Source organism: Sinocyclocheilus anshuiensis, unplaced genomic scaffold (genome assembly GCF_001515605.1).
Source record: "Sinocyclocheilus anshuiensis isolate Anshui unplaced genomic scaffold, SAMN03320099.WGS_v1.1 scaffold50, whole genome shotgun sequence".
NCBI classification, from domain to species: Eukaryota; Metazoa; Chordata; class Actinopteri; order Cypriniformes; family Cyprinidae; genus Sinocyclocheilus; species Sinocyclocheilus anshuiensis.
Genome location: NW_015542382.1, coordinates 3,269,087 through 3,281,676, shown reverse-complemented (window position 1 = coordinate 3,281,676; position 12,590 = coordinate 3,269,087). Strand labels below are relative to the sequence as shown.

Below are 12,590 nucleotides of genomic sequence, written 5' to 3'. Positions count from 1 at the left end.
ATTTCCATCACAAGCTTGAGGTATTCGGCCAATCACAACACACTGGATAGCTGGCTAATCAGAGCCCACCTAGCTTTTCAGAAGGATGAGCTTTGTAAAAAGATGCGTTTCAGAAAGGCGGAGCATAGAGGAGAAACAATGTACAGTGTGTGGAAATGTTTTTTTGTTTTTTTTTACCTAAGGCATAAACACTTCATTACACCAAATAATGTTCTTTTTTTTGGTTTAGCAACATTATGACCCCTTTAAAATGTTTGAATTCAACAAGTTCAAAACCTGCAAAAGTGCTACGACAACTGAATACAGAGACAGTGTGTGGTTTTACATGTGCACGTTTTATTTGGGTTTAGTTGTCAGTGTACAGAGACACCCTGGCTTACATATGCAAGGGATGTCCCTCATTCACATACCCTAGGGGAGTCCTGCAAGATCTTCACGTTTAAAAGGTAAAGCTTTCCCCGTCATTGCAATAACAAACTGGGCCAAGTTTAAGGCTGAAGTACGTACAAAAAAAAAAAAACACAATGCATCGAGTACATAATTTATAAACACTATAACAAATGTCATGTATGCCCACAGTGATGAGGGCGAAGTGGTAGACGCTTCTGGAATGACTAAAAGAAGAAGTGTACATTGAAGTCCTCTCGGGGAAAGCTCTTCCCCCTGTAAGACAACTACCTCCCTTTCCAGTTTTCGCATCCTGAGTCAATGCGCCATACAGAGCAGAAGCCATGCTGATGTCATCTTGTTCGAGAGGTTTAGATTGGTCGTTCGATTGAATCCTACTGCATGGCCATTTATGGTGGCAACAGTTCCGTTTAGAAGCACTTCCTGTGGACGATGGAAGGGCCAGACTCATCGTACTCCTGCTTGCTGATCCACATCTGCTGGAAGGTGGACAGGGAGGCCAGGATGGAGCCACCGATCCAGACAGAGTATTTGCGCTCAGGGGGAGCAATGATCTACAAGAGAAGAGACATGTTAGCTCACCTTAATAACTGCAAGCTACTATAAGGGACAAAAATAAAATTTAAAAAAAAGCCTAAAGGTGCATCACCTTGATCTTCATGGTGGAAGGAGCAAGGGAGGTGATCTCCTTCTGCATACGGTCAGCAATGCCAGGGTACATGGTGGTACCTCCAGACAGCACGGTGTTGGCATACAGGTCTTTACGGATGTCCACATCACACTTCATGATGGAGTTGAAGGTAGTCTCATGGATACCGCAAGATTCCATACCTGTATGAAAGAAACAAAAAAGGTTAATCCCAGTGAATTCAGCAATACGGAGCACAAAATCTTTGCATTTTAATGCACAGCATAAAACTCACCCAGGAAGGAAGGCTGGAAGAGAGCCTCAGGGCAACGGAAACGCTCATTGCCGATGGTGATGACCTGCCCGTCAGGCAGCTCGTAGCTCTTCTCCAGGGAGGAAGATGAGGCAGCGGTTCCCATCTCCTGCTCAAAGTCGAGGGCCACGTAGCACAGCTTCTCCTTGATGTCACGGACAATTTCTCTCTCGGCCGTGGTGGTGAAGCTGTAGCCACGCTCGGTCAGGATCTTCATCAGGTAGTCTGTCAGGTCACGACCAGCCAGATCCAAACGCAGGATGGCGTGGGGAAGAGCATAACCCTCGTAGATAGGCACGGTGTGGGTCACACCATCACCGGAGTCCATCACGATACCGGTAGTACGACCAGAAGCGTACAGGGAGAGCACAGCCTGGATGGCCACATACATGGCAGGGGTGTTGAAGGTCTCAAACATGATCTGTAGAAACAAATTTATAGAATCAGATATCTCTTGAAGTTTCCAGTGAATACACATTTAAACAAAAAGGCACTGCATGGTTAAGGGAGCAAAGCCTCCTTGGCACACCATGCTATAACTTCTCGCACTCAAGATGGGGTTAGAAAAGTAACGTGTTAGAGAAGCTACCATGCAGGAAATACATTTCAAAATGGGATAAACCTTTTGAACCTCCTATCAGGATATCATGGCAGAGGACAGAGAGCCTGAGAGGAAATGGATAGAAAGGAAGTGAATAAAGAGGAAAGGGACAAGAGCAGTAGGATTCATATGATGATTTGACAGACACACCTGTGTCATCTTCTCCCTGTTGGCTTTGGGATTGAGGGGAGCCTCTGTCAGGAGGACAGGGTGCTCCTCAGGGGCAACACGCAGCTCATTGTAGAAAGTGTGGTGCCAGATCTTCTCCATATCATCCCAGTTGGTCACAATACCATGCTCAATAGGATATTTAAGGGTCAGGATACCTCTCTTGCTCTGAGCCTCATCTCCCACATAGGAGTCCTTCTGTCCCATGCCAACCATCACTCCCTGGAGGAAAGAGTTTAAAGATCAGGCACCAAGCCACTCAGCAATGAGGATATACAAAGTAGTAATATTCAGAATCTCTATGTAAAATGGGTTTAAAAGACCATTATGATTCAGAAAACTTCAATTAGCACTGCATTAACAGTATTCGATGAAAACAAACTTAAACTGAACGGTGATGCTACGTCTTCTGTAGAGCTCTCTTTAAAATTAACTTGCAAAACTGACACTTATTGAACCGAATTAAAATCAATGTTGAACTACATTTAGCTGTAGAGTTGCTGTACACCTGAAGTTGTGGTTTAAGTTTTTCAAAATTAACACTTTGCTGTATATTATGGTGAAGCTGCTTTGCAAATCTGCTTTGTATTAAATACTATGCAAGTATACATTGACATTCAAAAGAATAAACAGTAACGTTAATATTAATAGTAATAAAATATCTTCTAGGCTTTTGATTACAGACATTTTAGCATTTAATAAACTAGTCAGGGAATTAAAAAGTTACTAAGTTATATACCTGATGCCTGGGTCGGCCAACAATGGAGGGGAAGACAGCACGAGGGGCATCATCTCCAGCAAAACCGGCTTTGCACATACCGGAGCCGTTGTCAACGACCAGGGCAGCGATTTCCTCATCCATGGCTGTAAAAAATAAAGCAAAATTGTTAATGCAATCGGCAGTATCCCTCTTGTAGGCGATGGTGCCTGACGCTTTTGACGACTGGCCAGTAGGCGGCGCAAAGGAGCAGGGATGACACCAAGCGGTTTGAGACAAAGGAAGTGGTCAGGCAGTCTCACTATTGCCTTATATGGCAATAAGTTCGAGCAGCTCAATGCCGCCGATTCAGCGCGTGGAACCAGACCAACGGACGCGACCACTCCCCGTTTCAAAGGCCGAGAAAAGCGCTTTACCAGACGAACGCCATCATGATCCCGATGCTTGCAAAATTAACGTTTAATCAAGAGGCTATGAAGTGCAGGCGTTTCAGCACACGAGTGCTGCAATCCTATGTAGTGACTGAACGACAAGCCTGTTAAATTCCATTACAGCTTAACTTCACAGTCTTGAATAAGAAACGTTAAATCTTTTAAACGTTTAGACCTCTCTTGAACGGATCAAACGGCTCAGATGGAAGAGATGCCGGTTACTGTGTTATAGTAGCCACACCCACCATTCAAACTGCGAACACAGAGGACACTACTCCACTAAATCCACATTTAACTGCATTAAATTAATAAATTAAAGCACTTCACACCCAAAAGAATAGATTAAGCCCCTCTGTTTACAGAAAAAAAAGCTTTAAGTTAAATCCGTCCAGCTAAGAAAGCTAAAAAGCTATCGGTTGATACCACTGAGAGGTTAAAAAAAAAGAAAAGTGTAACTCAACGTTAGCCTTCAAAATTAGAGCTGTAAAACCCACAGTAAAATTATACGGTTTACTCCAATTGCATTCAGAATTAAAACTCAAGTCGCATACCAATATATAAATTCTTCGTAACTTCAGCAATAATAAACTAACTTTCAACCAGCGTCATTTGAAATACCAACATAATACTGGACACCATTTATTGGTGATATAAAGCCAGTCTCACCTGTGTATTAGTAGGTTATTGTGAACAAGGGGTGTGAAGATCTTCTCAGTGTGCACTGAAAACTCGCAATCCTAAGTGTGAGGTGGGTCACAGTTTTATACCCGGCGCTGCGGCCGGCTCCTTCCATATAAGGTAAACTTTCGGCATCGAGTAATCTGATTGGCCAGCCGTCGTCCACTTGGCGAGTTCCAAGCTAGTTGCTTGAAATTCAAGTTCTGAATTGAAATAATGTATGGCAAGGCTAATCAAGCAGGCAAATTTATTTGAAAAAGAAAGACAGGAAAAGTAATTGAATTCCACATAGCCATATATATGTATTACTGAGTAAAAATATTTTAATTTAGCATGGGACGCAGTGACATTATCTTGCGATTCAGTGTAGAATGCTGGACTGCTAAGGTTGTGGCTTTTTACTTTGCTATACATTTTACATAGCGACTAAATAGATCGCTTACTAGTTCACTGAACCTCTGGCAATGGATCAAATACATTTAAATAAGCCTTTAATCAGGTTGCAGGAACGACAGAGAACACTGCAGCCTACTGCGACATACTGTTCTTGTTTTAATACATTTTTAAAAATCATTATACATGATTTGTATTTTAATGTATGTCATGCACTATAAATGACCATAATGCATTAGTCTATAAGCGAGTCATCATTATTGGTAAAACAGAGCATTATTTGATCATATAGACTGAGCTGCTTACTTTCAATTTTTTTTTTGACAATCTAGTTCAAAGCGATTCATTCAGCATTAGTTCATAAAAGGACATTTATTGTTCTATGCAAGTAACTCATTTTATTAGGTCAGTTTGTATTAGATGAACTACGTGGGCGTGGCTCCCATTTAAAGTACAGATATTTCTCATGACCGTTGTAAGTTCAACTGTAAATCAGTATTAAATCGTATTAATTTGTCATCTGTTGCACTGTTTCACGTAATCACAGGTCGCTTTTGTGCACAATGCTTTGGATCGGTTTGCCGTTTGCAATGCTGTGAATGTAAAAAGCCTGCAGGCTACGGATGCTTCAGGAGGCATTCAGAAATGAATGAAATGTTGACGATTTCTTATTCAGACGTATGTGTCCTGTATGCATCGTGGCTCGGAAGTGTATAAGATCAACTCATTTTTTAAATATTTTAGCTTATCGGGTTGTCTGCAAAGCAAGGGATACAAAACAATGGCATGTTGCTAGCCTGAACCGAACACTTCCTGTCAACCCGGCTTTTGCGTAATACGTCATAACCGATTACGTGTCACGCTGCTGCATTAGACCATGCATTAGATTAGAAAAATCTTGTGGTTGGGAGTGCTCACGTTACATGCTTTGTTACTTTGCATTAAAAACAATTTATATTCATATTTCAAATAGCAGTATGCATCTTAAGTGTTTTCTAAATGTTAAATGCGGCCGTTTTGAAACCCAAATTTCCCTGGGTAACTATAGTTAACATTCAGCATTTAAAGTAAAACTGTGATAACGTGGTATTAGCCTCAAATGTAATCAAAAACATTGTTGTTTTATCATTCTGAAATCTTCTTATACTACTTAAATGAGACCCCATATTCATTTACTATGATGTTACAGTGGAATCTTTGTGAGTTTATAGGCTAGGCTATATTTTGTTCCATAAGTGATAATCACTATTATATGTGTGCTGCCTTCAGCATGGGCAATCTGAGACAGGTGGCAACATGTCTTGACTGGGGTGCTTTGCATTGGCTTATAAATGTGGAATTGAAAAGACAACAAAATTGTGTTTTATGTTATTGAACTATTCAGGAGCCAGTTATATTGAAGCATCGGTGTGTCACTGCAGTGAAGCGTTTGGTCAGCAGTCTAGTGTGTGATTTATCTAGTGACAAAAGTGGCTTGTCATTAAGAGATGGTTGGAATGATTCTTCTAACAGTAGTGGCACCCATACACCTGCCCAACCCAACCAAGCATGTGCCTATAGGCATGCAACTGTATTAATATTGAGTTTTGACTATCTATGTACCGGTTTCCACAGTGAATTCAACAGTGTAATCTTAATATTATACTATAGCTCAATGAGCCATAAAGGATAGATAAGCTTAGTCACAGAGGTGAATGAGTCATTGTTACAGTCTACTGCTACATAATTGTTCACGAAGTGCTTCACATTCCTAATGTATGGAATAGGTACAGCATTCAGTCTCTACGGGGTGTGTGAGTATCAGCTTGATGTTTAGGGTGTGAGAGTCTGTGACGCCACTGGTTGTAACATATGTGCGTGTTTATGGTGTTTTATCTGTTTTGAAATCTGCATTGTTTCTCTCATCAGCAGAATACTGTAGCCCTTATAAGGATGTTTCAAACAGAAAGAGGAAGAGGAAGAGAGATAGACGACTTAAAGTCTTACACCCACAGCACATTGTGACAATTCTGAGAGGAAGTCACAGGAGCCTATATCAGAAAGGAAATATAAAGTAAGCCAAGCTTAATTTAGGCTACTCTTGGAAACAAGTGTAGCGTATAAACTGTGTGGTAAGCTTGTAAAGGGCGATTGTTCATTCATTTATTAGTTTAAGCAGCTGTTTTGACATATGGCCATGTTTATTGTGATGGAGTGTACCAACACCCACACAGCAACCAAAAATGAAATGTTTTCTTCCATATAGCCATTTACAGAGTTCAAACATGTCACACTGCCCAATATAAAGGAAATGAAATAACCTTTGTGTTGTGTATTGTTTACAGAGGCACTATGTTCAGGGCCCCTTTAAGAGATATTCAGCCAATCTCCTTATAAGGCAATCTCTGGATGAGTCACATGGTATAGTACTTTGGAACGCCAAGGCGAAGTCACATGACTCCTTAAAGCGGAAATTAGAATTTAGAGTGATTGGGACTCTCTGCTTCTCTTCTCCTGTCATTGCATTTGTTCAAAAAGATTATTTTTCTTTTTAAAGCATTGTTGTGCCTCTTTACTGTATTTAACATAGGAGAATGGAAGTACACAATAAGATTAAATACAAAAACACTATAATTGGCCTATTGACTATCTCCACCCATCAGACCTAAAGTACCCTATATGGAAACACTGCAGGTAACACACACTCACACTAAAGATCTGATGGGATGGACTGGTGGATGCTGCACTCTTTAAGCAATGGGGACAGGTAGACTCCCAATATGGAAATATAATCAAAATGACTAAGGTTGACAGAAAGGATCTAAGCATGTTTGGTTGTGTGAGTAAACTACATGACATATGCCGTGATGTAACCCCAATGTTTGTTTTCCACAGGTACAAACCTTTCCCAGGTGTTTTCCGTGTATGGCAATGGGTCAGTCCTGCTTAATCCTTCTCAGAGCAGTTCAGAGTTCAGTACTTTGCATTTAGTTGAGATACGTGGTAGAAGCCAACTTTATGTTACCTAATTAGGATACTACTGGAGAGTGTAACAAGCAAGGAAATCTCATACGGAACTCTCATGAAATGCAATATGATTTATACTCAGAATAAGTTCTCTTATTGTACATACTAAATAAGGAAAAGAGGGTGGTAGCTCAAGTGGTTGTCATTTCAGGAATGTATATGTGTTAGAACATGCACAAACTCAGGCACATTTAAAAAAAAAAAGATTCAATTTCTTTTTTCACATGGCTGCAGTGGAAATTCTCCATTTGAGCACTTACACTTAAAAATAAAGGTGCTTCACGATGCCATAGAAGAACCTTTTTGTCTAAATGGTTCTATAAAGAACCTTTAACATCTGAAGAACCTTTCTGTTTCATAAAAGGTTCTTTGTGGCGAAATAAGGTTCTTCAGATTATAAAAAGGTAAGAAATAGATGGTTCTTTAAAGAACCTTTGACTGAATGGTTCTTTGTGAAACTAAAAATGGTTCTTCTATGGCATCGCTGTGAAGAACCTTTTAAGCACCTTTATTTTTAAGAGTGTATAAGTATGTTATGTATACCGTTTTTTTAGCAGAACAGAATTTTATTTAAATAATTCATAATTATTCATTATTTTAATTAAAAAATATTTTAATTAAATTTTGTAATATTGTAATTTTTTTTTTTTTAAATAAATGAATTGTTTTATTCAGCAAGGACATTAAATTGGTGAAATGTGACAGTAAGGACATTATGTTAAAATATTTATCTTTCAACACTGTTCTTTTTAACTTTCTGTTTATCAAAGGACTTGGAAAAAATTCCAATTCCATTTTTGTTTCCACGAACATATTAAGCAGTACAACTATTTTAAATAATAATAAGAGATTAAGGGTATTTTGAATTGTAATAATATTTCACAGTTTTTTTTTTTATGAAATAAATGCAGACTTCACCTAAAATCTCACCAAACCAAACCTTATAAATTCATAAAAAGTATGTTTTTCATGTGCAAATGAAAATAATCTTTAATCATATTTTCTAGGGACAAACTGCAAAAAGAGTTTCAACAACTACAAAATCAGCATAGAGAGCTGTTGAGTCTGATCAACACTCATAGATCATGCACAATTTTATGCAAGATGTAATACTTTCATGACACACAGATGGGTTCTGTTTTTAAGTGTTCGAGATGCCTTGACTTTTTGGAATACCTGCCTTATCATGGGCACAAATCCCCAACAGACAGCAGTTCAGATGTTACCATGTTTTTGGCTTTCAATCTTTCAGGTCTTTGGACAAAGAAGGAGATGCAACATGTGTCACGTGAGCTGATAAATGTTAAGCCGACAATAGCAGTCTTAACCTCAAAGTGAGAAATATCAGGAAATATGCCATGTACATCAACAATATTTCAACTGATATCTTCTGCTACTTATTTTTGAGGTAATTGGGGAGAAAAAACTAAATCTAGCTTGCAGCATTATATATTTTAGGATGTTATTTTCACTTAATGGTTTCATTAGTTGGTTTTGACAGATGAACCTCATTAAATCCAGAGATTTGCACATTGTGCATCATTTACGCTACTTCATTAGCACACAGTGATTATGAGTGTATCTCCGTCAATGCTGATTTTCAACTGACAGAGCAGTCTGGAAGCCCGGAAGCAGGTTGACAATGTGTAGCTCTGGGCCACACAGGAGTTTAGCTCATTAAGACAGTAAATGAAGCTTGATTAATCCCTTGTATATGAATGCAACCTCATAGCTAAACATATAGTGTTATTTATCAGTGTATTTTTACATTTTACATTTCATGTTGATTTTATTTGGAACTTGAATTTTAACTCTGGAATTATAACTCATGTGATATAATTATATATCTCTTGATTACTCACTATGTGTGTGCATGTGCAAAAATGAAAAGGAGAGCATATGAGTAAAGATTTAATTTCCATCAAACAGTCAGCAGAAAAGGACTCGATCAATATCCTGTCCTTTACAAGAGGAAGAGGAAAGCTGCTGTTTGCTCTGAAAATAACCCGAGCAAGTTCCTGCTTCCTTCATCATTTCCTTATTTCAGCTGAGCAGAGGATTTGTTTGGGGAACATCTATATGCATTATTTTATGGTATAAATCCAAAGCGTGAGCAGTCTGTTCTCAAGCAGACACAAAATACACAGATCCATGACATATAGTACTCTACATTAAAAGTAACTGCTGATATAGATTTCCTGTGTGTAGGTACTTATTTTATACTCTTGTATTTTGTATATTCTTATTGTAATAAAAGAATTACTTGTGAGGCTCCTAAACAAGTAATTTAAAAAATGTAAATGCACTGAAAAAAGGGAAGTTGCTGATTTGTCGTATTATTTGTGATCTTGTCTACACAACAATACTATGTTTCTCTTCTAAACTTAATTTCTTTGATTTTGATTATTGCAATTCTCTCAAATGTGCAGTATATATTAAATTATGTTTTAGATGAATGTGAAGCAATCAGCAATCAAAAAAATTTTTTCAGCTTGTTCAGTTGATGCCTAAAACTGCCTAAAACTGCCTAAAACTATAGGCAGAGGATTTGTAGTTTTCAGCATGCTTTGCATGGGAGTTGATTGGGCCTAAATCAGCAAATTCACTCACTGAGAAAACTTATTACAGAGTTGCCTTTTACATATTCCTATATAATATTATCATCACTTTACTGGGGGCATTAGAACCTGCACAGAGCACATGATGAGCGCCCCCTTCTGGCCTTCATCCTGCAGCAACCTTAGTTTAGCTTTCCCAGAAGGATTCTCATACTGACCATGCTCAAGCCTTCAGTGGAAAGCTACAGGTTGATAGCTGTTGCAGAAGGTCTCTTCAGTGGCCCTTTCACCCCGATCTTACAGTTTTAAACTTCAAAGACCACACCTTACATGCAGGGCTGCGTTTCCCAAAAGCTTCGTAAGCCTAAGGAGTTCGTAAAACTATCGTACGACTGATCTTGATAGATCAGGGCTGCGTTTCTCGATAACGATTGATCTTAGCACTTAAGAGCGTTTTCTACGAGTCATTTTACGATCTATTCCCAAAAATGCACTTACAATCGCACGTAGCCGTGCTTTAAGTGCTATTTAGGAGTCGCTATCCGTTTGTCAAGTGCTGAAATGTCACCTTATAGAATGGCTCGTAATTGTAGTAAACGCTCGTTTATTGAAATGTTAACCTAATGCTGCGTTCCAGACAACTCGGATATAATAACTAGTATATTATATTATATTATATTATATTTATTATATACTTTACATAATAATAATTATATATATATATATATATATATACAGAGACGTTATTTCCGGGTCCAATACATTGCCGGTTTTCGCCCCAGTCTTTGAAGCATATTTCCTACATTATTTCTTTTATTCATTTTTTTTGTTCAGTCATTTAATTTAGATGTGTATTTCTATTTTTTCTGCCCTTTTTAATTATTTCATTTATAAATTAATTTACAAATGACAACAACAACAAAAACGAGTAATAAGGTGTAAAATAGTATATTGTATATTATTATGTAAAGTATAATATTATACGTATAAATTTCATATAATATATAATTGTTAATATATAATATAATATAATTGTTATTATATTTGTTAATATCTGTTTTGAACCATTGAAATGCACTGATAACCACCAAAAACTGGTGGTGAAGAGCAAGTCACATAATGAACCAAAGCTCATCACAAACAGTTCTTCTACGAGCTGAGGAGAGTAGTTCTTATATATATTTTTGGGAAACGCACGTGAAACAATAACGAACGATCGTAAAATCTCGTAGAAACTCGTAGAAAACGCTCTTAAGCGCTAAGATCAATCGTTATCGAGAAACGCAGCCCAGACTGGTAATCATTAGGCTACTGCTGTCTTAAATATAGCTCATCTTAGCTATGGTGCAGTGGACAAAGGGATATTCTACATTGTCTTTTGTGGATTTCACTCATGCACACTAAACAAACAAGTAAAGTTATCAAGTAAAGCTGGCAAAACCTGTTATTTCACCGAACTCCGAAATTTGATGAGTATGAGGATTCAGTAAACTCACAATAAGTTATTTTTAGTGAATCCTTGTGAAAAAGAACGGCCATTATTGTACTGAATGTGTAGGCCTACTTGTAGTGTACTTCAATTCTTAGAACTATTAAAAAACTGTATTTGCAAAAAATATTAGTGAAATTAAAAAAAACCTACTAGCCTACTTAATGAGTACACTTTCATGACTTAGGTATGAACACTTTTTAAAAATGCACTTTTAGTTTACCATAAATGCTTGTCATCACTGCAGTACACTTTAACCATATTTCAAAGACAATTATTCAGTTACAGTGTTGGGAAGGTTACTTTTGAAATGTAATAGGTTACAGATTACAAGTTACCCTATTTAAAATGTAATCAATTGTAACTATTTCAATTACGTTATTAAAGTAATGTAACTACATTCCATGTGATTACTTTTTGATACTTTTCTAAATTTAAATTTCTAATTTTCTCTAAATTTTTCTATATTGTTAATAATTTTAAAACATTTAAAGCAGGCTGGGTTAACAGTAGCCTACTCAACACTGATTACTGTCAAAATCCTTCATCACTTGAATTTTCATAAGTAACTGTAATGTAATTACACATTTTTCTTAGTAACTGCAACAGATTTACATTTATTTTGTAATTTAATAACGTAATTCTGTTACATGTAACAACCCTTCAATTACATATAAATATAGGCTACTTAAGTGCTGCAAGTTGCTCAAAAACACTCTTAAGTTCAATTTGTATTTATAATATATATATATTAATAATATATATATATTATATATATAATAATATATAAATTGAAACTATAACAGATTTCCATTCTAATGCACATTACAAGTGTCCTAAGATATTACATTGTTCATATTTTAATAACATACATGTGTACTTCTTTTCACAAGGGAAGGCACTTTAATTTAGGATATCGCCCTACTCTTCCCATAGCAACAGCAGCGAGATGACGTGGGAAGGTAGCGGTTCAAACTCTTTGCATTTTACTAGGATAGAAATCAAGTGTTGCGAACAGCTATCAAGATCAATGATGCTTCTGAGAGTGAAATAAACAGCAAAACGCCTAAAAAGTTTACATACAACCTACATATCAGCATCACACACACACTCTCTCTCTCTCTCTCTCTCGTAAACCTACATATCAGCATCTCTCTCTCTCTCTCTCTCTCTCTCTCTCTCTCTCTCTCTCTCACACA

The 12,590-nt window shown here is 37.3% G+C and overlaps 1 protein-coding gene across 1 annotated transcript; it reads right to left on the bottom strand.

The window, feature by feature from the left end:
* Positions 1-314: 314 nt before the first annotated feature.
* On the bottom strand, positions 315-4,012 carry actb1 (actin, beta 1). Its single transcript, XM_016491832.1, has 6 exons — positions 3,934-4,012; positions 2,858-2,982; positions 2,101-2,340; positions 1,332-1,770; positions 1,058-1,239; positions 315-962 (listed from the first exon to the last, which is right to left on the bottom strand). The coding sequence occupies exons 2-6, from the start codon at positions 2,978-2,980 to the stop codon at positions 819-821; spliced, it is 1,128 nt and encodes a 375-aa protein (XP_016347318.1). The 5' UTR covers positions 2,981-2,982; positions 3,934-4,012; the 3' UTR covers positions 315-818.
* Between the last annotated feature and the right edge of the window lie 8,578 nt (positions 4,013-12,590).